The sequence below is a fragment of the Malania oleifera genome, chromosome 11 (assembly GCF_029873635.1).
Source record: "Malania oleifera isolate guangnan ecotype guangnan chromosome 11, ASM2987363v1, whole genome shotgun sequence".
NCBI classification, from domain to species: Eukaryota; Viridiplantae; Streptophyta; class Magnoliopsida; order Santalales; family Ximeniaceae; genus Malania; species Malania oleifera.
The window spans coordinates 43,636,523-43,662,939 of record NC_080427.1 but is presented as its reverse complement, the minus strand read 5'-3'; the positions used below and the strand labels follow the sequence as shown (position 1 = coordinate 43,662,939).

The following is a 26,417-nucleotide window of genomic DNA, read 5'->3' as shown; positions in this document are numbered from 1 at the left end:
TGGCAGTACAATTTGGAATAATTAACATAGAATAATATGTCAAACAAATTAACCACTTGTCCCAAGCATTTCCATTTACAATTCAAAACTCTCACTAGCTGTCAAAATAGACTTCCAACGAGCACCAAGACACTGGCAGTACAAGGAGAAAAAAAAACTATGCAGGGGAACCCTCCACCAGCATGCGCCATCGGAAAGAAGCCCCCTCTTTTTAAATACTCTCATCTGAACAAAGGAAGAGGGACCCATCACTATCACTATGTGTCGCGTGCATGCATGCGCACCCAGATGCAGCACCAGCTTGGAGGGGCCACTCCCCTGAATAATTCCTCCCGCACAAGCTGGACTAATTGACCCAGATATCATGCCAGAAACAAACTATTGAACCATTGGTTTCAACCATGTTGCAATTCAAAAGTTCGATCTCTCTATTGAACAGAACCTACGAGCTCTAGGATGGTCAAGTTTACAAAATAATAGTTCAAAGAAGGGAGCACAAAAAAGGGAAACTTCCCATCATAGAAATAAAAGCGCATGACAAAAAAGGAGAAGTTCAATACAAGAATAGGCTGCTGTAAAATTATTTTTATTGAAAAAAAAAAACACACCAAGGACACAGAAACAGAGATATGTTAAGGTGTGAAGTTTTCATTTCATTATTCAGGCTTTCTAGTAGGCTGCAAGTGAATTCATTACTGAACCATTGAGGATCCAATTCTTCTTGACCTTTCTTCTACTTGCTCTCGTGATCCCAGGATCCGTCAATAGTCTTATCATGAAGTTCTTGAGTTTTTTAATCCATAACATTTGGCCCCACCTCTTAATAAATGGGAGTTGGTAAATACCATGTCCCGTAAAGTCATTATCCTACTTCACACTCCAATAACAGTAGCTGCGCTGGGACTAAATCCCTCTCACTATACAAGTACAGACAGACTAAAACCACATATTTTGGAAATTGAGAGGGATGTTCCAATTCCTTCAAAAGCTCTTCTATTTCTCTTTCTCGACAAAACTCAAAAAATTGTGAGAGAGATCAAGGCTAGGATTTCTTCCTCTACATGGGCTGTTTATGATTTATACCTCTCTCCAAGCCCAAAGTTCCTCTTCAACAGACCTCCCATTGCCTGGTTCTTGTTTTGTCTCCTCTGTTGGTAGTGTGATCCAGAACATTCCTTTTCAGAGAACAGCACAGGGCTGGGAGCTGGAGACTTCCTCTAATTTCATTGGAAGACATACAGAGTGGTGGTAAACCTGGAAGGGGAAAACATACCAAAATGGAAGTTAACACTGGCTGCTACATGGTTAATTCCTACTAAAAAACAACTGACAACAAGAACCTCTTAGAGGGAAGGTTAGAACCTGTTCACTTGGGAGAAACAATTTATTTTCTACTTCTAGCTTTCCAAAAAAAAATACCCAAAATGCCACCTTGTTTTCCAATTTTCCAAAATTTGTATAGAGATGTTGCAAGACATCTTTTTATTAATTTCCAGGTATTCTATAGAAATTGTTGCAAAACTGGAAACCACGTAGACATTTTCGAAATTCTCAGGAAAACTGAAAATGAAAAACGAAAACTGTTCCAAAACTGAAATGCCCTCAAGCTTTCCTAGAAAGCTGCAGCATGGTGGTAATCAAGAGGGATGTCAGTCTTATCTATAGTTGGACTGTGGAATAGGGATTCATTGTTTGGCTCTTTCAAGCCCATACTTGCGCCTTCTATGGATTTTTTTAATTAAGCTCGCTACGTTTTTTTTTTTTCCTATTTTCTTTCACATATCATGTATGTCATTTTTGTCTTTGGTTTGCACCACCCCCTCAACACTCAGTAATGAACTTATATTTGCTTGCTAAGACAAGTATTTTGGTATGCAGCCAAAGGTTCTCATGCCCTTCTTTTAATACACAAAAGGTAATTTCATTGACAAATAAACAATATATAACCAAAGGGAAGTCAAGAAACTCCCAAAACATAAGACCTGCAGAGGATTACCACATATTTTACGAGAACATGTGAAAGTTGAGTCATATTGGCTGCTACATGGTTAATTCCAACTAAAAATATGACGAATAGAATCTTGTCTAGGGAAGGTAAAAGTTTCCCAAGAATGCTGCAGGGGGTGTTAACCAATAAACCAATGTGGGCAGCAGTCTTATCTAGTTGGATTGGGAACAAAGAATCATTGTTTGGCCCAAACTTTCTATTCCATACTGTCTTCTTCAATTGAAGAACTAAGCACCACATGGGAAAGCGCTCCACGCTGTGTAATCCCAAAAATCCCACTAAAAGATGCCCTTCAATTTCATCCTCTTGCAAGATTAGCACCCTTTTTCCCAAATTAATTTTCAACCCAAAGACGGCTTCAAAACAAAGAAGAATGAGTCTGAGATTTAGAAATTGATGAGCATTTGCTTGAGAAAATGTAATTGCTTTATCCACAGAGAGAAGATGAGAAACCATAATTTCTCTGCCACTTCCACGCACCTTGGTCCCGTGAAGAAATCTTTCCTCTGTAGCTCTAAACACCATTGCACTGAAAACTTCTATCATCAAAATAAACAAAAGCAGGGGACTGGGGAGGCATCAATAGTGTCACGAGCTAGGGCATTATGCTTGCCTGTGACCGCTTATCTCGTGTGCTTAGGATGGGTTTCCATCATGTAAATACTAGTGTAGGGTTAATTTCTGCTAGTAAAGTCTTTGTAAGCCAAATAAGGCAGTATGACTCCTCGGTCACTTTGATGTTTCCTAGTGCCAGGATGATAATTACATAAAAACCTCTTTAGGGGAGGGTGAGTGTTCATCAGTCATTGTAAAACTCACTAGCAATTGTCAACGTGCTTAGCCTACTTGCCTCCCTCGCTAAGTACAACATGTCAACGGAGGATTTGTTAATGAATTACGTTTGCTTCAATATTTACTACTTGGTTGCCACGGCTTTCATGAATTGATTATTATTTCCGCTGCTATCTGATTGAATGTTAATGAAAGTGCTTCGTGGATGAATGTTGGTAAACAATAGGCTGGCTAGTTAAGCAAGAGTGCTTTAGCTAGCGCCGCACGGCCCTTCACAACGGTGTGAAAAAGTCGGACCGTGACATTTGGTATCAGAGCCAAGTCGGTGACACTTGGTGAGAGCCTAAGGTTGAGTTGCTACGTGAATTCGATTGCCTTCATTGTTGGATTTGGAAAGCTTTGGTAAGTGACCATGGCACCAAACAATGCTGAGAGGATCAGCGTGCTGGAAGCACAGGTTGAGGAAACAACCAACACTATGGCCGCGGAGGTGGCCCAGATAAGAGAACTTGTTGATGAAGTGATGGGATCACAAAAACATCAAGCAGGTTTGGTAGGCGACTTGTCAGAGGACTTTCGCCACACTGTGGAAACTTTGCAAGCCCGAATGGCAGATCTAGATGCAAAGGTAAATGTGATGGTTCTTGCTATGGGGAACTCCAACACTCCGGGAGTTAGCAAGACCAAGGTGCCAGAACCCAGGACATATGGGGGTGCCCGAGATGCCAAGGAGTTAGAGAACTTCTTGTTTGATGTGGAGTAGTACTTTCGCGTTGTGAGGATGGCTTCAGAACAGGCAAAGGTGAATACTGCGACTATGTACTTGGTTGGTGATGCCAAACTGTGGTGGCGTACCAAGTAAAGAGAAATTGAAAATGGAAACTGTGTAATTGATAGTTGGGCAGACTTGAGGAGAGAGCTCAAGGCCCAATTCTTTCCTGAGAACATTGAGTATAATGCAAGGAGAAAACTGAGAGATCTCAAGCATACGGGGTCAATCAGTGAATATGTGAAATAATTTTCTACTTTAATGTTGGATATTCGGGATATGTCGGAGAAGGACAAGTTGTTCTATTTTCTTGAGGGGATGAAACCATGGGCAAGAACTGAACTTCATAGACAAAGGGTTCAAGACTTGTCAACTGCACAAGCGGCTGCAGAACGCTTGACAGACTACGCTGGTGATGAGACCGCTTCGTCCAAACGGTTTGGCGGAGAGGGAAACAGTGGAAAGTCTTTCAAGAATGGCAAACCCAAGAGTGGGGGAGCCGACTTTAAATCATCAACCTCACAGGAAGCTTCGTCGTCTCAAGGGTTCAACACACCCAATGGAAAGGGGAAGAGTAAAATTGAGTGTTTCTTGTGTCGAGGTCCTCATAGAGTTTTTGAGTGCCCTCACAAAGCATCACTTAATGCTTTACAGGCTTCTATTGCAGAACAGGCAGTGGAAGATGATGGGGAAGAGGATGATGCCCCGAGGGTGGGTTCAGTGCGGTTGGTGATTGCATTGGAAAAGCAGACAAAAACACCAAAAGTTACACGAGCAAGAGGGTTAATGTTTGTGGACTTGAGGATAAATGGGAAGAGTACTCGCGCTATGGTGGATACGGGAGCTACTCATAATTTTGTTTCGCAGGTGGAAGCAGGGAGACTCAACTTATCCTTAGAGAAGGATACAGGACGCGTGAAAGCAGTTAACTCTATAGCCTAGCCTACTCTGGGAGTAGCCAAGCAAGTGGCTATAAAGCTTGGACAGTGGGAAGGTTATGCGTATTTCACAGCAGTGCCATTGGATGACTATCCGGTCATTCTAGGAATGGAGTTCCTAATGGGGACGAGGGCAGTGTTGATGCTTTCGGCTGGTTCCCTATGTCTGATGGGAGATCACTCGTGCATGGTGCAAGTCGTTGCAACGAAAGGAGACGACAGGAAGTCCCTTTCAGCCATACAACTCAATAAAGGATTGGGTCAGGGTGAGCAGACACGTCTAGCCACGGTGGTGGTAGACAAAGAAGTAGGCCAAGAGCTGGAGCCTACGACCATCCAAGCGGTGTTGGATGAGAATAAGGAGGTGTTGTCGGATAAGCTGCCTCAAAATTTGCCTTCACGACGGACTGTGGAGCAAGAGATCGAGTTGTTATCAAGGGTGAAACCACCTGCTAAAGGGCCATTTTGGATTGCGCCTCGAGAGATAGTAGAGTTGGGGAAACAGCTTGATAAAGTGGAAGCGGGATGTGTTCGCCCTTCCAAAACACCGTTGGGAGCATCGGTGTCGTTTCAGAGGAAACATGAAGAGCATCTACGAAAGGTGTTCGACAGGCTAAAGGGAAACAGTCTGGATTTGAAGAAGGAGAATTTCTCTTTCGCTCGGCGGAGCAACAAATTGCTTGGTCAAGTCGTTGAACAAGGTCGTATCCGGAGGGGTATGGAGAAGGTAAGGATGATTCAAGAATGGAAGATCCCCACGACAGTGAAGGAGTTGCGTTCCTTTCTTGGCCTTACTTAACTTTGCAGGAAGTTCGTTAAGGGGTATTCGCGGAGAATGACTCCAATGACAGGACTACTGGGGAGGTATTATTGGCCGCACACGCGGGATGATGTGGTTGATTATACCAAAACTCGTCTCACTTGCCAACAAGACAAAGGGGAGCGGAAGAAGTATGGTACTTTCATGGCCGCACCAAAGTACTGTTCGGCAGAGGGGACGACACAATTGTTCCTTGTGACTGTTGTGAAACATTGGGGTGTTCCCCAAGTTATTATTTGTGACCAAGATTTAATGTTCACTGACAACTTTTTGATAGAGTTTTTCAGGATATTCAGGTCACACCTTGACATCTCTTCGAGTTATCATCGACAGACAGACGAACAGATGAAGAGATTTAGAGAGCTGCTAGATGAGTACTTGTGCCATTTTGTCAACGACAACCAAAAGAATGGCGTGAAACTACTTGATGTGGCTCCGTTCTGTGGCAATGCCCAAAGGCGCTCAACTACCAACAAGAGCCCTATTGAGCTTGTTACAGGCCAGTTGCCGCTGTTACCTCACACAGTGGGCGAGCCGTACAGACAAAAGAGTCCTAGGGCGTACATCTTCACCAGTGAAGGGAGACAGAATGCAGACTTTGCCCAAGCCTATCTGGAGAAAGCTTCTAAGCAGATGAAGAAGTGGGCAGATCAGGAGAGAAGACCGCAATTTCATGTCAATTGCCTTAAGCCATTCAACGCCAACACCAACGACCTGAACAGAAGTCAGTCAAACAGCGCAGAGTTGAAGATAGTGCAACCTGACAGACATGATGTTGAAGAGATCCTTGCAGACAGAAAGTTCCTATCCTCAAGGAAGAAGCGGCAGAAGTTACTAGTGAAGTGGAAGAGCCTGGATGACAAAGAAATCAGCTGAATTTTTGTGGAAGATTTGAAGCCATTCGTGGACAAAGTTGAAGTGTACCTATCGCCAAAAGTCTACGAGGCCGTCGACCGCATAAGTGGGGGAGAATGTCACGAGCTAAGCTTGTTCAGGGCATTATGCTTGCTTGTGACCGCTTATCTCGTGTGCTTAGGATGGGTTTCCATCATGTAAATACTAGTGTAGGGTTAATTTCTACTAGTAGAGTCTTTGTAAGCCAAATAAGGCAGTATGACTCCTCGGTCACTTTGATGTTTCCTAGTGCCAGGATGATAATTACATAAAAACCTCTTTAGGGGAGGGTGAGTGTTCATCAGTCATTGTAAAACTCACTAGCAATTGTCAACGTGCTTAGCCTACTTGCCTCCCTCACTAAGTACAACATGTCAACGGAGGATTTGTTAATGAATTACGTTTGCTTCAATATTTACTACTTGGTTGCCACGGCTTTCATGAATTGATTATTATTTCCGCTGCTATCTGATTGAATGTTAATAAAAGTGCTTCGTGGATGAATGTTGGTAAACAATAGGCTGGCTAGTTAAGCAAGAGTGCTTTAGCTAGCGCTGCACGGCCCTTCACAACGGTGTGAAAAAGTTGGACCGTGACAATTAGCATTGCACTGAAAACTTCTATCACCAAAATAAACAAAAGTAGGGGACTGGGGAGGAATCAATTTTTTTGCCATAGTTAAAAGGTCCCAGTGGAGTCTATTTCAAACCCACCTTGTCCAAAAGGTCATATTGAACCTTGAACTGCCTCCCACAATTTTGACATCCTGCTCCCCCCTAACCTGGTTATATACTTATATGCATATTACTCTCTTCATTACTAAAAAACAAAGTCATGCCAAGTCTAGTATTGGAGTCTCCGACACATGAGAAACATTTTAAGAGGAAATACAATCTATATCCATACTGAGCACAAATATCATCTCACACTATCAAATTTGCTCTCCTAATGAGAAATCTTACACATCACAATCAAGAGAAAATTGCCCTCACCCAACCTCTTTATTAAAAACCATAGATTGAGAACCCCAAACCCTAGAATTCCTCATTCAAAATGCCTTTTGCAAGATGAAAGTCAAATATGAGTTCTCTCTTGCTTTCCTCCAAAAATGAGATGGCAACTAAATTGCAGTCAAGAAGATGTTCCAAATTTTTCCTCTAAAGAACCTTAATTCCAACTTTTTTTAGATAACAAAAATCCATTAATAACCAAAAAAAAGTTAAAAAAAAAAAAATGGAGGATGAGGCATCCTCCACAAACTAGATAATTACAAAGTGCTGCCCTCCAATCTCATTGAAGATCAGATGGCAATATACCCCAAAAAATCCAAAAAAAATATACCCAAAAGAAGCAAGATTAACCATATGCCACAGTTGGGTAGAAGAGGTTGATTAAGCTTTAAAATCCTTGCATTCCTCTTAAGTCACGAATTAAAAAGATTAAATGCAATGCACAAAACCACATAGTCCTCCCTCTCCTACTCTTTCCAAAACCAAAATATCTCACAAGTACGAGGATGTTGATAAATTCAGAGGATGTTGAAAAAATCATAAAACTATCTGAGCAAGCGCCGAACTGCTGACTCAACACAACAAACACTTTTGAAGGAGGAAGGCACTCTTTCAAGTCCTCTTCTGATCAATTTGGTAAGTTTCTTTCAAGTTCCTCTATAGGTTTAAATAATCTTTTTGATGAGGAAGCCTTGGTTTCTAATAACCTCTTAGGGGACTTCTTCTTATTCTTCTCACAGTACTTTTACTGATCTTAATTGTTAGAGGTTATTGACATCTTTTAGTATGATTATATTTTAAGTGTGTTAGTATATTAATTAGTGTGAGTTAGTAAGGGTATTATTGTCATTAGAATGTATTTAATTTGTATTATAAATAGAGGGAGAGACGTATATTCAAGTTAGGTCATTCATTTTAATCAAATCTTAACATGGTATCAGAGTGTGATCCAACTTAAAACCTGCCTAAATCCACCTCCACCCCACATTATTTCACAAAACCAACCATACACCCAGAAACAGAACCCCTTGAAGCCTAACCCCACAAAACCCCACCTGGAAGAGCCCTCGCGTGCCCCCACACGCCGACCAAAAGCTGACAGTGCCAACCCTACATGTTGGCACATCAGTGATTTTCTAGCCACCTTTTTCTTTTTTTTCCCCCCCTCTGCCATGTTTTGATTCCTTCTCTAGACAATATTATCAAGTTGTTGGGCCTGTTTTTGCTCAAAAATCCAACCTTTTCAATCATGCACTCACAATATTCGGTCAATCTCGGTTCAAGGTTTGTGAAGGCTTTTTTGTGAGTTTTTTTGGAGCAATGGCAGTGTTCATATGTTTAGTTGTGAGGCTGTGGCCGTGCTATTTTCGTTGGTGAGTCATCCACCTCATTCATGGTTGTGTCGATGCTTAATATAGTTTGTGATTGTCCCGATTAGTTTTGATTGTTCTTCTTGTTTGACTTTTGGTGCAGTTGATGATTTAAAGTGTTAGGATGGACTCTATGAATCCTAGAAAAAAAATTTCTACATCGCTGCCACAAATAACGACTCAAAATTTGGAAGGAAAGCACTATGTTCAATGGTCTAAAGCTGTTCAGGTTTATTTAGTAGGATTAGGAAAATCTGACCACTTGCTCCAACCTAATCCTTCTTATGAGAAAAGAAAAGATGTGTGGGTTCAAGAAAATGACTTGATTGTTTCCCTTACGAATTCAATGGAGCCACAAATTACACGGATGTGTATGCATCTAGATACGTGCAAGGAGATTTGGGATTATTTGAAACTTCTATACTCTAGTAACATTACACATGTATGATTTATCCCAAAAGTACTTTCAATTACAATAAGGAGATAGGAGTTTTGCAGATTATTTTGAAGAGATGAAGCGTATTCATGAGGAGTTTAACGTTGTGCAACCTATAATTGCCAACATTTGTGAGATGTAGAAGCAAAGGGGGTAGATGATAAATCTTCGTGTTCTAGCAATCTTAAGACCCGGGTTCGAGGCAATTCGACCTAGCTATCAAGGTGGTTCGAGTGATCATAATGGTAGAGACGAATGAGGTAAAGGTACTCCTCACAAGTGCACTCATTGTGGATGGAGCATGGTTCGAAATCTCGGTCGCGGGTAACGTCGCGGGTGTCGCGGGACGCGGGTGTTACGTAACGGGAAGCGGGTGTAACAGTCGTGAATTTTTTTCACGCATGCACAACCATGCCAAAATCAAAAAATAAGCATGAAATCCATTAATACATGATTTTTAATGAATTTTAAAGGTCTTCATTCAACCTACAAATGTTTTTTAATAGGCATTATGATTTTTAGATTAATTTTGGTCCGCTGTTTACAAAAAAATATATATATTTTTTTAATTTACATTACTTTAAAATTTACAATTTAACAAAATAAATATGGAATTGTAAATCTTACAATTTAATTATTTAAATGGTAATAGACTTGAACTTGAGTCACTAAAGAGTTGAGACTTGACTAATTGTGTGCAAATTAGAATTTATTATAAATTGTAGATCTAATATTTAATTATTAATTGTCAAGGACCTCAAGGCATTAAAAAAAATAAATATGTAGAATACTAGTTAATATTTTTTTTTACTAAATCTGTACTCTAAGTTTCTAAGTTCTAAGTTCTAGGTTCTAACTCTCTAAGAGTCTAAGTAACTCTATAAATTTTATATTTTAAAAACTTTATACTATTTTTTTTATTTTAATTAATAAATTCTACTTATACAATCATTATTAATTTACAATTGTTAATTTGTATTCTAATTAAATAATAAATAAACAAAATTTATATACTAATTATATTTATAAACTGAAATTATAAAACAAAATTTACAATTTATATACTAATTAAATGAACTGAAACTTACAATTTATATACTAATTAAATAAACTGAAATTTACAATTTATATAAAGCAATAAAGCATAAATTGAAATAATAAAACAGAATAAATTATTAAGCAATAAAGCAAAAATTGAAATAATAAATTACATACCCGCTGCCACCACCCACTACCTAGTTACCACTTACCCAATAACCAATACCCACTCCCGACTCCCACTCCCACGAAAGTTGCGAGCCTGCGCTGCGAGAGAACTGCTGGCCTGCTGCAGCTGCAACCTGCAAGCCTCCAAATTTTGGAGGAATCGAAGGCTTCGAATGGAGGAATCGAAGGCTTGTTGATTTTTGTGTTCTTGGACGAAGGAGATGAATGACGGACCGAGGAAGACAAAGTTGTACGAAGCAGATTTTGGGGATTTTAGGGATTTCGAAGCTTTAGATCAGTAGATCGAAGTTGTACGTACGAAGGAGACGAAGAATTGAAGAGTAATTCAAGTGAAGAGGGAACTGAACTCAGCTTGCAGACGACAGATGTAAGGGTTCGAAGGCTCGAAGCTGCTTTTCGGTTCTTCAGACTTTGGAGGATTCAAATGACGATATCAGACGAAGGAGAGACGCACAAAGTGGAGCAGATTCGAGGAGACAAGGTACGCTGTAAGGGGCTTTCGTCCGTGACGTGGAGTAACGGACGTTACATTCCGTAACGTTTAACGGCCGTAACGGCCGTTACTCATGTGAATTTTTGGCTCGCCGCTAATGCGGCCTATAACGAAATCGGTGACCTGTTTTTCCATTACGTAACAACCGTTACACTACATAACGGCCGTTATTTAATACCATGGGATGGAGTAATCATATTGTTGAGCAGTGTTGGGATCTTCATGGTAGACCTTCACATGTTGCCAATGCAACCACCACCACCTTTAGAGTCGAGTGGGGGGCAACCGGGCAACGTACTGTATCCATGTCAAAGGAAGAGTATTCCAAGTTCCAATAGTATCAAGCGTGACAACAAGCTTCTCTTCCCATTGCATCTCTTGCCCAAACGGGTAATCCCACAGTATGTCTGTCATCCAGTACTTCTCGTCCTAGCCTTGGGTCATAGACTATGTTCCCACTGATCATGTCATAGATGTACCTAGCTTCTCCTCCACTCTTCAATATCGTACAAATTTTTTGTGTTACTCTTGCTAATGGATCCACCACTGTAGTCAAGGAAATTAGGATTGTAAATCCCACTTCTTCTATTTCTCTTCCTTCGGTTTTATATCCAAATTTACTTTCAATCTTATATCCGTTAGCAAAATTACTAAAGCCATGAATCATTCAGTGACATTCTTCCATGATTTTGTGATTATTCAAGATTTGAAGATGAGAAAGACGATTGGCAGAGGGTGTGAAGCTGGTGGACTCTATCACTTTAAGCTGCCATCTCCTTCCACCGCCTGCACTACTGCTGCCACACCTTTTCAAATTCATTGTCGCCTTGATCATCCTTCATTAGAAAAGTAAAAATATCTTGTTCCTAGTTTGAAATTCTGTGTCTAGTCTCGATTGTGAGTCTTGTCAGTTGGGAAAGCACCATCGTGTTCCTTTCGCTTCCCGAGTCAATAAACGGGCAGCAAGCCCTTTTATGTCAGTCCATTTTGATGTTTGTGGTCCTAGTAGGGTGGTGTCCGAGTTGGGTTTTCGGTACGTTGTAACCTTCGTGGAGGATTATTCAAGAATGACTTGATATATTTAATAAAAGATCATTCAAACTTATTCCATGTATTTTGTGCCTTTTGTTCTGAAATAAAGACTCAATTTGGTTTGCCAGTTCAAATACTTCAAAGTGATAATGCTAAAGAGTATTTCAGTGCACAATTCACTACTTATATGACTCCATTTGGTTAATTCATCAATCATCCTGTGCCCACTCCTCGACAAAATGGGGTTATAGAGAGGAAAAATCGACATCTTGAAATCACTCGCACCTTACCTTATCAAATGCATGTACCTAAAGTGTTTTGGAGTGATTTTGTACTTACTGCTTGTTATCTAATCAATAGAATGCGCCATCCTCAGTTCTCAGTGGTAAAATTCCCTACTCCATTCTCTTTCCTAATTCACCTTTATTTTCTCTCCCTCATATATTTGGGTGTGTCCCTTGTTCATCAACTAACTTCTGGGCGTGGATAAGATGGATCCTCATGCTATAAAATGTGTCTTTCTAGGCTACTTTTATACTCAAAAGGGATATCATTGTTATAGTCTTGTGTTTCAACGCTTCTTTGTTTCTTCCGATGTTACCTTCTTTGAGTCTACACCTTACTACACCCAAACACTAAGTGCTTCTGAGCTCAATGAGTCTCTTCCTTTGCCTAATCTTACAAAATCTACTCTATTGTCCTTGCCCAACTAACCATCTAAGGCTCCATGTATCTCAAGTCCTTCTCATCATCTTGATCATCCTAATTTGAAGATGTATTCATGACGGCAGCTCCAAGGAAGAGAGTCCCCTCTAGCTTCTACTACCACGCCTTTGGTTTCCTCATTTGATGATCATACTCCCTATGATGTTGATCCTCCTACTGCTGTTCGAAAAGGTAAACACACATGTACTCAACATTCCATTTCCAACTATGTTTATTATGACTCCTTATCCTCCTATTATTGTTTTGTTACTGCTCTATCACCTACTTCCCTTCCCAAATCTGTTTCGGAAGCCTTAGCTCATTCTAGGTGGAGGGATGCTATGGTTGAAGAGATGAATGCTTTACATGACAATGATACTTGGGACTTGATACCTCTTCCTCTTGACAAGTCAATGGTTTTTTCGTCGGGTTACACTATGAAAGTCAACCCTAAGGGTTATGTGGCTCGTCTAAAGGTCCGTCTTGTCGCTAAGGGATGCATTCAGGTGTATGGTCTAGATTATTCTAAAACTTTTTCTCTAGTATCCAAACTTACATTAGTACGTCTGTTCATCTACTTAGTTACTATTTGTCACTGGCCTTTGCATCAATTAGATGTGAAGAATGAATGTCTTCTTGCATGGTGACCTTGAGGAGGAGGTTTATATGGAGCAACCACCTAGGTTTGTTGCTCAGGGGGTATCAAGCTTAGTCTGTTGACTCAAGAAGACTCTATATGGTTTAAAACAGTCTCCTAGAGCATCGTTTGGTTGTTTCAGTGTTATAGTACTTGAGTTTGGTCTTTGATGGTGTGTTGTGGATCATTTCGTGTTTTATCGTCATAATTCATCGGGTAGGATCCTTCTTCTTGTTTATGTAGATGATATTGTTATTACAGGTGATGATGATAAAGGTTTTCAGAGTATCAAACTTTTTTCTACAGATTAAGTTTCAGACCAACGATTTGAAACCATTTAAATACTTCTTGGGTATAGAAATATCTAGATCTCGTATGGGAACTGTTTTGTCACTGAGCAAATATGTTCTTGATCTGTTGAATGAAACTGGATTGTTAAGATCTAAACCGGTTGATACACCCATGGATCCTAACAGCAATTTAGTGTCGGATATGAGTGATTTGCTACCTAATCTTGGACAATATCGGAGACTCGTTGGAGAGTTGAATTATCTCATAGTTCGCATCTTGAGATATCTCAAAGGTGCACCCGAAAGAGGTCTTTTATATTGTAATCAAGGTCACACTTGTATCCATCGAAATACAAATGTAAATTGGGTTGGGTAGCCTTTTGACCAAAGATCCACAACCAAGTACTATATCTTGGTTAGTGATAATTTGGTTTTTTGGAAGAGTAAGAAACAAATTTTGGTGGCTAAGTCAAGTGTTGAATCAGAATATAGAGCTATGGCTCACAATGCTTGTGAACTTGTCTGATTGAAGAACATGTCGGAAGAATTAGGTATTTCTCATTCTCATCTTACAAAGTTGATGTGTGACAATCAAGCTACCCTTCATATTGCCTCCAACCCGATCTTTTATGAGCGAAGCACATTGAAGTTGATTGCCACTTTGTTCGAGAGAAACTTGTGCAAAAGCTCATTATTACCACTCGTGTAAAGTCGGATATACATCTTACTAATTTGTTTACCAAAGCATTGGGGGATGCTCATGTTATATTTATTTGTAAAAAGCTAGGAGAATATGACATTTATGCTCCAACTTGAGGGGTAGTGTTAGAGGTTATTTATGTCTTTTACTATTATTATTATTATTATTATTATTAAGTGTGTTAGTATATTAATTAGTGAGAGCTAGTAAGGGTATTATTGTCATTAGAATATCTTTAATTTGTATTGTAAAGAGGGAGGGAGAGACCTATCTTCAAGTTAGGTCATTCATATTAATCAAATCTTAACATTAATTTTGGCTCTATAACTTCTAATGTTCATAATGAATTAATTACTTCTAGCAGAAGTATCCTACCTACACCTGGGGTTCACCTTATTGAACCAAAGAGATCTAATTTTGTAGGAGGTACTTTAATTCTTGACCCATTGATAAGCGAGAGGGGCAGTCGAGACGAACAAGGCCTTTTAGATAAATTGGTGTGCTCCGAAGTTAATCCACTAGGCTAGGCTGTCAAGGAGGTTGTTTCCCCCTATAAAGGGGGAAAAAATAGAAAATTAATTGCAAAAATTGGCCTCTAATATAAACTATGGCGGGGGGGAGGCTAAGAGGGTTAGGGGCAATAAGGTAATAGAGTGAAGATTCTGAGCTAGCATGTTAGGGGTTTGGGTTGCCTTGATAAACATTTTCCAGTTAAAGATGTTATAGTCAAGGCTGCCCCAGCCACTATTATGATTCAATGATCTAAATTGGAGATGATGGATGGTTTTCTTGTTAGGAGCATCTGGGATTCTAGATTCAATGATTGGGTGTGGTTGGCTTATGCTTGCTCCTTGGGGGGTGGGGGGTATTTGATTATTTGGGATACCAGATTTTCTAGCAAATTGGATTTTTTTATTGGTTCTTATTCTGTGTTTGTTCATTTAAATGTCATGGGTAAGGGTCAGTGGTGGTTTACCTCAGTTTATGGTCCCAATGATCCTCGGTTGAGAGAGATTTTGTGGGATAAATTAGCTGTGGTTCATGGCATATGTTTTCCCTGTTAGTGTTTCGGGGGTAACTTTAATGTCATTAGATTCACTAATGAAAAATTGGAGGCTCCAGAATTACCTCAACCATGTGGAGTTTGATATGTTTATCAGGGATTGTGATTTGAGGGATATTCTTTCCCTTTGGAATGGTCGTTTTTAAAAAATTTACTTGGTTTACTGATGGCATTAGATCAGCAGCTACTTTCTTGTTTACTACTGATTAGGAAGATGATTTGCCTACCTTTACTCAAGAAGTGATCCATAGAGTTGTTTCTGGCCATTGCCCCTTGATTCTTGAATCTAATCCTGTTAAATGGGGCCCTACTCTGTTTAGATTTAAAAACATGTGGCTTTCTCATCCTAATTTTCGGAATTTGATTAGGAGTTAGTGGGGGTAGTACACTGTGGAAGGGTGGGAAGGTTTTTTACTTTATGAAAAAATTAAAGTATTTAAAAGAGAAGTTGAAAACATGGAATGTTGAGACCTTCAGTGATGTTAGATACAGGAGAGAGAAAAAAAATGTATTCTTGAGGGATTGGGGGTGATTCATAGACTAACTGTGGATTCTGAGGAAATTAGAACATGCATCCATTTGTCTAATGAGTTTGAACAAGTTTTTTTAAGAGAATAGATAAGCCAAAGGCGGAAATATAGGATGAATTGGGTCTGGAGCGGAGATTGTAATTCTAACTCTTCCATAGGGTCGCAAATGGCCAGAGAAGAAAGAGTTTTATTAAAGAGCTTGAGGATGATAAAGGAGAGGTTATTTGGAATCTTTTTTTAGAGGAGGATAAGGAGGAAGTCACAGTTAAGGAGCAGGATTGGTGTCTTATATTAGCTGATAAAGCAACTTGGCTAGAGAGACCCTTTAAGGAAATAAAGCACAATTTTTGAGATGGAAAGAGAGAAGGCCCCTGGGCTGGATGGCCTTACTATGGCTTTCTTTCAGGATTGTTGGGCTATTTTGAAGGGAAACTTTGTTAAAGTTTTTCTCAAATTTTTCAATAATATAGTAGTAGGAAGGAGAATGAATCTACTTTTATTACCCTAGTGCCCAAAAAAGATTGCGCAGCAATAAAAGTCAAGGACTTTAGACCAATTAGCTTAGTCATCAATGTTTACCAAGACTTGAACAAAGGTGTTATATAAGAGATTGGCTATAGTTCTGGAGGATAGTATCTCTCTTAGCCAGAGTGCTTTTATAGGTCATAGGCAGATCCTTGATGTTTCCTTGATAGCTGATGAGATGGTAGAAGATGTTCATAGGAAAAAGAGAGGTTTAGTGTTGAAATTGGATTTTGAAAAAGCTTATGATGGGGTGAAATGGAGTTTCTTGGGCAAGGATATGGCTTGAAAAGATTTTGGCCAGGGGCAGAGGAATTGGATTAGAGGGTGCTTAATCTTCTATGGTCTTCTCTGTCTTAGTTAATGGTGAAGCTAAGTCTTGGTTTCTTGCGTCCAAGGGTCTAATATAGGGGAATCCTCTCTCCCCTTTTCTCTTTACCATTGCAGTTGAAGGTTTGAGCAGGATGATTAAGAGAGGAGTTGACAGAGGGTTGGTGGTGGGGCTCAAGGTAGGGTATGAGGATTGTATCACTTAGCATTTTCAATTCGCAGATGATCCTATTCTTTTCCTCGTAACATGGATTGCTTCCCTAATTTGCTAACTGCCCTTCAGGTGTTTAAGATAGCTTCCAAATTAAGGATTAACTTTTCTAAGGGTGGCCTTGGCATTAATGTGGACCCTTTTGTTAGGCTTGTGGGTTGTGTCGTATTGACTTGGCCGGTTTGCCGTTTACTTATTTAGGCGTTCCCTTAGGTGGTAATCCTAATGCTGACTCTTTTTGGGATTCTATTTTTGAGAGAATGGATATGAGACTCAATGGGTGGAACAAAGTGTTCTTCACCTTAGGGGGCAGGATTACTCTTCATGTCTATCCTCCATTCAAGAATTCTTGTGGGATTAATGTAGAGGCTTCAGAAATTAATGAGGGATTTCTTGTGGTCAATGGGAGAGAGTGTAATAGAGATCACCTTGTAGGTTAGAAGACTGTGTAGGTTTGAAGGGAGGTTTAGGTCTTGGTAATTTGGGTTCCAAAAACATTTCTTTAGAGGGGAAATGGTTATGACACTTTCTTTGGCATAAGGTAATTTACAGTAAATTTGGTCTAGTACAGCATGGTGGGATGCTAAACTTAGGCTTAATATTACTTGTTCAAGTCCTTGGAAGTTTCACTCTCAAACTTATGATTATTTCTCCCCAAAAATCCATTATATGGTTGGTAATGGGGAGCAAATTCATTTGGGTTGGGGAGATGCCTTTGGCTATTGCTTTTCGTTGCCTTTAATGAGTCTCTATTTGTAGAGACCCGAAGAATTACACCAATTAAATAATAAGAGAAGGAGAGAAAAGGGAATTTTAAAGGGGGACTCAGCAGGGTCTCGTCGACGAACGCGCAGGCTTCTTGGGATCGTCGATGTGGACACGTGTCTTGTCAACGACAATTTACTGAGAGGGCTGATTTCAGGGCCTAAATTTCGTCAACAAGGGTTATGTGCTCGTCAACGAACTTCCTTCTTGGACTCGTCGACGAGACCACGTGGACAAGCACCCTATATAAGGCCAAAAATCACTTTTCTGTGAGAGAATCATGTAGAACCCCCTTTCTCTCTCTAAAAGTCCGTTTCCTCTACCTTCTCTCTAGAATTCCGGCTTTGATTCTCGCCAGATCAACAATCGGAAGCCGCCACGATACTTTTGGGAAGATTCTCTTCAAGTCTGCTAGAGTATATTGTTGGTTAGACCAACTTGGGCACCATCCCAAAATTTGGGTAAGTTGGTTATTTTAAGTTTATAAGGCATTTGGTATTTTGGACTGAGGAGAATGTATTAGGTAAGATAATACTGATGTTTTGTTGAAAAAAATGTAAATTTCAAGGTGCTGTGCTGGGAACACTACAAGCATAAGTTTGGGTTAAATTGTGAGCTTCTCAGTAAGTCAGGTAAGGCAATAAATTAAGTTAGCATTTTTCATGAAATTATTTATTATTTTATACTATTTAATTTCAGGAAAATATGTATGTTATAGAACTATGTTTGAGAATACTGTTGTTGAACAGGGAAATGGTTTTAATACATTTTATCAAAAACATGATTTAGTCCAGATTTTATGTTTAGAGTATTATTTACATTTGTGTGGCATGAGTATAGTTTTTAAGAAAATTATGTTATATTAGAATGTTATGTTTTTCAGAATAAGCATGTTAGCACAGTTTTCAAGGAAATAGTGAAAACAGCAGAGGAAGCATGGTTTTTGAAATATTATGTTAAACAGTACAGAAATTTCATGATTAAGTATGCTATGATATGACCGGCACAGATGTCGTGATTTATGTGTTATGATATGCTGACGCAGATGCCGTGATTTATGTCGGCGCAAATGCCGTAATCATATATGATATGTTAGAATTCATGAAAATATTATCATGTCAAATATTACTACGAATATGAAACAGATATGTTCAGTATATGAAACGTACTATAAGATATCAGAACTCGGATGGTTTAGTTCAGTTTTCAGGAGCACGGTACCATAGCTATATGTTCAAGATCATGTATATGTTAGTGCTACCACACGACTAGAGTGTGAGAGATGGCAGTCGATGTGACTTCAGTATAGAGTGGAATTGTCCCCCTGGCAGTTCGAACCAAGCGGGGCAGGCCCATCGTACTTACAAACTTATGTTTGACTTACCGTGGTCAGCCAGCCATTGCTAGGTCCTGCCTTCGGGTCGCACAACCTAATCATGTAGGGGTAAGACATGACATCAGCTAGCTATCCATCCTAAGTATTATTTCAGTATTGTACAGTTATATAAGATGATTTTCATATACAGAAATTTAGTATGTTTTATTATAATATGACGAACCATGTTTTATTCAGATATGAAACAGATAGTTTCTACCAAATATGATTTATGTATCGTTTATATGTATAACACGAAAGTACTCATGTTGTCACACACTGATGTTAGTTTATCTCCCTTACTGAGAAGTGTCTCACCCCAGCATTACAAACATTTCAGGAAATCCAAATAGAAGGGCAGATAGAGCTCCACGGCAGTAGAGACTGACTGTGTTACCCTGTCAGAAGGGTAAGTAGTAGATATAGGGTCAGATGGATTTTTGGATTGAGACCCTAGAATACTTTTGGTTCTTTTGGGGATGTATATATGTACATATGTGTATGACAGATTTTAGTAGAACTCTGGTATTGTATGGTTGGATGGTATGTATGTAATTTACATTCCTGCTGCTTAGGTATCAGAGATGTATGACAGGTATATCCTCGGTACCCATGGGTCCGGGTTGATCATGGTTTTATTAGTTTAGCAGGTATCAAGGTCATTATAAATGCTGTTATGTGGGAAAAAAAAAATATATATATAGCAAAAATAGGCAGGTCGTTACACTATTCTTCACGATACCCCTATTGATGGTTTTTTACATTTTGCAAGGGGATAGTCTCTCTTGGAATTTCCATTTCAGAAGAAATCTTAATGACAGAGAGATTGATGAGTTGGATCTTTGAACCAATTTGCTTGATTCTTTCCACACTAATTTGGGGTCCAAGAACTCTTTTCTAAAAAATTTTTTCTCCTATTTGACTTGTAACCCTAATGCGAATCTTTTTGGTTTGCATTTCTTTGATTTGGAAAAATAAAGCTCCTTCAAAAATAAAAGCTTTTATTTGGACTGGAGTTCTTGGAATCAATCCTAATGATTTGCTTTTAGAAGAGACTTGCCATATGTACATCCATCCCCTTTGGAAGGATTGGAGGGGGTCTCTATATTAAAAAATGATGGTTTGGTTAATGATCTACAATGCAAGGACGGTATTTTACCAACACCAGTGTAGGAGATTTCAAGGAAGGATTTATTCGTTCAAAATCTCATGGATAAATTGGATTTAAAGTTCTGTGATCCTGGGGGAAATGAAGTGTGTTTCGATGTGTAAAAACATACCTAAATAGGGTCGAAGGGAGTTAGCTAACTTGAAGTGTTCAGTGAATTATGAACGAAAAGGATTGAAGAGGGGATTCTTTGTTTAATTGATTTTTTTTTTCCATTTTATTTTATTTTATGGGGATGACCTTCTTGTCCTCTTTTATTGTAACTTCTCTTTCTTTATCTAATATACCTTCTTTTATTATAAAAAAAAGTTGTTTCAAAAGAAAAGGCCTAATAAGGCATTATCAACGGATGTTTGTGTCCTTTAGAGGAGTAGGGAGACTTACCCACATTTGTCCCTTCATTGCTCTTTTCCTTGGGCTATCTAGAATAAACTATTTGGAAATATTTGGTGAAGACTGGGTTTGTGCCTCCACCTTGAAGGCTTTTAGTAACATCACATTCAGGGGTTTGGAGAAGGGAAGGATAAGAAAGCCTTGTTGCAATGCACTGTTACGGCTGTTCTTTGGTGTTTCTGGCTGGAGAGGAACGCCAGAATTTTCAAAGGGGTGGCTACTGCAAATAACTCGCTTTGGAGTAGAGTGGTTTATCTTACGACATTGTGGGTGTAAGCTAATGGCTTTTTCCATCATGTTTGTTTGGAAGACCTGCAGCAAGACTGGTTGGCTTTGCTTTATTGAGTTGAATTTCGATTTATATGAATTTTTGTTGTAGGTTATTGTTGTTGATGTAAAGAGAGGGTTTCTTATTCTCGCTGTTTCTTTCTTCTTTTCTCTTTTCTCTTTTTTCTTTTCTGATGTACATTCTTCTCCCTTCTAATAAATTATTCTTTTATAAAAAAAAAAAAAGGAATAATAATTAAATTTGTGGTTGATAATGACAACTCAGTGTGCTTCTGCCATGACATTTGGTTTCCTGAGCTGTTTGGGCTAGCAGCTAGGGGTGTACAAAAATTACCAAAAAAACCAAAAACCGGACCGAAATAACAAGCGGTTCGGTTTTTCGGTATTCAGTTTCGGTTTCAATTTTAGAAAGTATAAATTTTCGGTTTCAGTTTCGGTTTCGATTTCCAAAGTATAATCGAACTGAAAAATCAAAAAAATTGATTTTAATTTAAATTATATATAAAATTTAATATGGTTAATTATGATTGGTCCATATAATAAGTTAATTCAGGTTGCGCCACTATGGATCCAGTCCCTCAATATACATGAATTTGGGACTAGGGTTTCTTTTGAAGTTCACATTTCACAAACCCTTCACAGCTTCTTCACGATCAGTCGCTCACGGTTTGAGGTTTCACTCTCACAGACTCGCAGACTCTCAGTCCCGACTCCCCTCACTGTCTCACTCTCTCAGACTCTCAGTCCCGACTCCCCTCTGCCTCTGCCCTCTGTGCAGCTGCACTGTGCTGAGCCGCTGCCGTCAACGCATCGTTGCAGCCGGCAGCCCTACCTCTGCCTCCCTCCCCTGTCCTCTCAAGCACTAGCAGGAAGCAGCTGAGGACCTGAAGTATAGTTTGCCTTACCGTCATCGCCGATCCCCTCGCCGATTTTATCAGTAATTTCTCTTTTATTTTGTGGATTTTTTTTTTCTCTTCTGCATTCCATAACATCATTCCTTTCCTTCTAGTCTTCAATTTCCTTTCCTAGCTTTCTTAATTTTTCAGTTTCAGATGGAACATTTATCATGTGAATTCACTCACAATCGGTAAGACATACACACAAAATAATTGTTGAATATTAGGAAATCGGTTAAAAACCGAAAAAACCATAACCGAACCACTCCATGGGATAATACATTCGGTTCGGTTTCAGTTTCAGTTTAAGAATTCCAAAAACCGCAAGGTTCGGTTCGGTTTTTGGTTTGGCCCATAACCGAACCGAGCCAAACCGATTACGCCCCTACTAGCTGCAGAAAAACAAGGCCTGGTTAGTAGCTGTTTGGAGCTCACTGGAAATTTTAATCATGCAGAAGGAACTTCAGGGATTCAGAGTATGACCAGTACTGCGAAGAATGCTTCAAGAAAACAAAGTAGAAGGGAAAGGAGATAATAGAACAGTCTTATCACATACTGAATCAGGGACTTTTACAGTGAAGTCTTACTACAGCCTCACAAAAGGGGAAGGATTGGAAGGAAATAAGAAGTTTCCATGGAGGCCATTATTTTGACTAAACTCCCTTCAAAATTGTCTTTCTTTACCAATGAAACAATTTGGACAGAATTTTTCAAAAACTTAAAAAAGACAAGAATTTTTATTGATCATAGCCATTACCACCGAAGAATAGGAAGTGGCAGCTAGTCACCCTCCCCTTCATTGCAGATGAATGAAAACACTTTGGACTTGATTCATGTAACTCTGGGGATTCACCAAGTTGCAGCTAAAGATATCAAAAGAGTTAAATGCTTCAAGACGTTCAGCTTGTAGAAGAAAGAGTGAAGACCTACGAGGATGGAATACAATCCCATTGGCTGGGTTTTTGGTTGGTTTGGAAAGAAAGAGGTTTTCCTATACTACACTTATGGTGGAAGTAGTTTCTCTCCATTTTGATTGGATAGGTGGGAGAGAGTATGGAAAGAAACACAGGCATACATTTGTCTCATACATTACGGAAGAGATATATTTTACATCCAGAGAGGCCATAATTGAAGATTCCATTTTTTCTGGTGCAGAAGTTCCTATAATTAAAAGTTGTAGGATTACATTTATCTATCCAACTATCAGGGTAGATTCCCCAAGTAAAAGAAGAATGTGAAAGAAGGAGAACAAGAAATCTTCCACAACAAAAGAAAGAAAGAAAGAAAAAATAGAAAATAAAAAATAACACAGGAACAATAAACAAAACTCAAACAATCAGACAAACAATGCCACCACTCCTGTTGGATATCAGAAAACCTCAATCCTTCATAACAACCAGCAGAAGCACACCAAAGCAAGGCCAAATAATGAATCCTCTCATAACAAAGATAAATTCTGCTTTTTTTCCATAAACATACAAGCATTTCATTCAATTCACAAACCCCACAAAACTGTGAAAACCACGCAGATCCACAAAGCCTGAGCATCCTTCCTTTTACCAAAACCAGCAAAAGAAGTGGCCAACAAATCCTCCACTGACCCAATTTTCTCCCAAAAGATCAAAAAGCTTATTGCATATATTGCAAGCAAGCAAGCAGCAAAAAAAAAAATGACATGCTCAAACTATGAAGACAAAGAAAACATATATGAGGAGAAGTAACTTTGAAGGCCTCTACTCTGCCACACATTATTGGTGTTAACTCTATTAACAAAAACCAAAGCCTTGATCTTTGAGGGAACTTTGGCCTTCCAAATACTTCTATGGAATGGAAAGGAAATATTAGCATTAATCAGGTAGCCACAAAAAGATTTGCAAGAACAAGCCCACGAAGAGTCTAAAGACCAAGAACACCTATCCACCCCAAAGGAAGGACAGCAGGTCCCCAACAACAGTAACTAGGATAACAACTCCACCACCTCTCTATCATTAAATTTTTCAAAAGGTGTTGTAATCTTTTCAGTAGTTTTGATTTGTCGGGGAGAGGCAAAGATAGCATTTCCCCTCAGTTTTTTTCTCTCCAGCCTCTGCTTCTTTTCTGTTCTTTACACTCTATGACAACCAAATGAGAGAAGTGGAGAGAACTTCATTTCTTTTATCTTCTCCTTTGTGCTGCTTCCAAATAAATTGAGCATGCAAACACAATTTCTGAATTGACTTCACCTTCTCCTACGACAATGCCTTTAATCTTAAAATTATCAATTCTTCCACCCTCAATTGTACTTATCGCTACTCTCACCAATCACCTATCTCAATAGAGTAGTTTAATTTACACTCAACCCACTGTATTCACCATAAACATGGTTGGCCCTATAACATAATGACAAAATTTTGCTTCAAATTTGATCACTATGCAATGATTGCATATCAAAAGCAACTCTTGGCAGCACACACACCACCCAAAATGGATGACCATGGTGAATTTACGTAACAAAAATAGCAACTGTTCTTTATGAACTAAATGCTTCTAGGCCTAGAGATTTTTTATTACAACATCCAAGCATTCCTTCTTTGACAGTGGTATTAAATAGCTGAAAACAACATAAGAATATCATGGGGAACCCATTATAAGTTGCACAAGAATCTGACGATGTAATATTTCTAGTTTGTCCATAGGAACAAATGTTAAAGGGTCTTGAGATAATCAAGGAACTTTTAAAAAAAAAACAAGAAAACGAAATAATAGAAGCAAATATAAAGGCAGTATGGACAGGGACGGTGTTTACCACACTAAAGCGATCAAGAAAAGTTAGCAGTGGGTAGGTATTTCAGCGACAGCCTGGTATAAGGTTGAATCCACCACAGCACCCGCCCAACGCAATTGCATACCAGATAGTCCTCCGCCCCTGCCCTCTGCCGCTGTGGCAGATGTAATTGAATTGCACACCAAACTAAGTGCTGCTCATATCATACCCTGAGTATCTGGAGCTTGGAAGAGAAGGCAATTGCTACCCAGTCAGGCTGCGACGAAGACCACTGGAGCTGCTCAATTTCCGCGCCCGCGGTATAAGCCAGAATTGGATCCAAACCACCCTCGACGGGCTGCCCCATGGACGACAAGTCCCAGATCAACGCCTGCATGTCATCCCCGGCGGTGCAAATGTGGCAAGAGCTGTGGGGCGCCCAGGCAATGGCGTTAACGCTGGCTTGATGCCGCTGCAGTTCGACAACGGGGAGCGTGGGAAAGCGAATGTCGAGCACGACAACCTTGGCGCTGTCCATGATGATGGTGGCCATGTATCTAGGGTCCTGCTTGTTCCAGCCGAGGCGAACCAAGGGGGTGTCGGGCTCGGAGCTCTCGTAGATGATGGTGGAGTGCTCCTTGTCGCGGAGGTCGAAAACCCTAACAGAACCATCGGCGGAAACGGAGGCGAACACGCCAACGCCGCCCCAAGCGATGTCGTTCACCTCCTTGTCGTGGGCGATGAGCTGGGTGTCGACGGCCTCGCGCTCAATGTCCCAAATGGTGCAGGTGGTGTCGATGCTGGACGTGCCAATGCGCTTGGGCTCGGCCTCATTCCAGTCGAAGGAAGTGAGAGGGCCGCAGAACTCACTGTTCTTGTTGCCGTTGAGGAGGGACTTGAGCTCGACGCGGTCGTCGGATAGGCGCCAGATGCGGAGGAAATCGCTGGAAGTGGCTAGGAGGTCGGGCTTCTGGCAGTCTTTGTCGGGGATGAAGATGATCTTGGTAGGGGGATAGGGGTGCTCGAAGGAGAGGTTGGGGTCGCAGCGGATCTCGCCGTTGGAGTCATCCAGCTGGACGATTTCCACTCGGTTAGGGCACGGCTCCAGCAGGCTGGCGATAGCCAGACGGTACTTCTTGTCGCGCCGGACGCTCCAGTTCATGGCGTAGATGTGCCAGGGAGCCTCGTACGTGTAGATCTCCGATCGTTTCTGCTGCTCGTCCGACCCTTCCTGGTTCGGCTCGCTGCTCGCTCCCATCTCTCTCCCTCTCTTTGCCGACTCACCTCCTCAGGGTCAGTCGCCGAGGAGTCGTCGACGCTGGACACTGGACTATTGCCTCAGAAAAGAAAATGTCAATTCAATTAAAACACGCAGTCCCAGAAGAAAAATGGTTCAACAGAAGCTGAGGGCGAGGCTGGCTGCCACAGATGTTGAGCGTCCAGGCTCTGCACCATTAATAAGCAGGTGTCGAATTTAATTCCAACTGAAGAGAAATTGAGGGAGAATCACAAATTAGGGGATGCTGAGGATTTGTTTGCTGCTCATTTTGTGCTTTCGAAATAGTGAATTGATCGTAATTTATTTATTTTTTCAGTCCCATTCGGTTCAGCATATTTTGTTTGTCTTCCCAACCCAATCTAGAATGAAAGGTTTTTCGAATGGTTTTTTCTTTAATTATATACATATAAGAGAGAGGGGGGGGGGGGGGGGGGGGGGGAGCCCGAAAACAATGTTGTTTTCAAGCCCCTCCTTCTTTTCTTCTTCTTGCATGCAACCTGCCACATCAGGCGGGGAACCTTCCATAGATTCTGATGGCATGTGCCCCCCAGACCACCCCCATCCCTCTTGGTCCCAAACCCCTTCTTTAGCACTCTAAAGCTCCTTTCTCTTGTGTCCCCCACAATTTCCTATTTTGTGCACGCACCAGAGCTAGCAAGCCCATCTCTTACCAGATCGTGATTATTAGCCTTTAGACCTGGGTACAGCTTAAGGCCATTAAATTGGTAGTAAT

At 40.2% G+C, this 26,417-nt stretch overlaps 1 protein-coding gene across 4 annotated transcripts; it reads right to left on the bottom strand.

Moving 5' to 3' along the window:
• LOC131167890 (WD repeat-containing protein LWD1) lies at positions 1-26,366 on the bottom strand. Of its 4 annotated transcripts, XM_058126943.1 has the most exons (3): positions 24,448-26,366; positions 18,927-18,972; positions 1-1,254 (listed from the first exon to the last, which is right to left on the bottom strand). In XM_058126943.1, exon 1 carries the CDS (start codon positions 25,661-25,663, stop codon positions 24,629-24,631), a length of 1,035 nt encoding a protein of 344 aa, XP_057982926.1. In that variant the 5' UTR covers positions 25,664-26,366; the 3' UTR covers positions 1-1,254; positions 18,927-18,972; positions 24,448-24,628. The 4 variants fall into 4 exon arrangements, with proteins under 4 accessions (XP_057982926.1, XP_057982925.1, XP_057982928.1 ...); XM_058126942.1 differs by lacking the exon at positions 18,927-18,972 and having other exon boundaries at positions 24,448-26,245; XM_058126945.1 differs by lacking the exon at positions 18,927-18,972 and having other exon boundaries at positions 1-442; positions 24,448-26,244.
• Between the last annotated feature and the right edge of the window lie 51 nt (positions 26,367-26,417).

Excerpts from the sequence above, each read along its gene's own strand:
- LOC131167890 (XM_058126943.1), bottom strand. The coding sequence starts at position 25,663 with ATGGGAGCGAGCAGCGAGCCGAACCAGGAAGGGTCGGACGAGCAGCAG.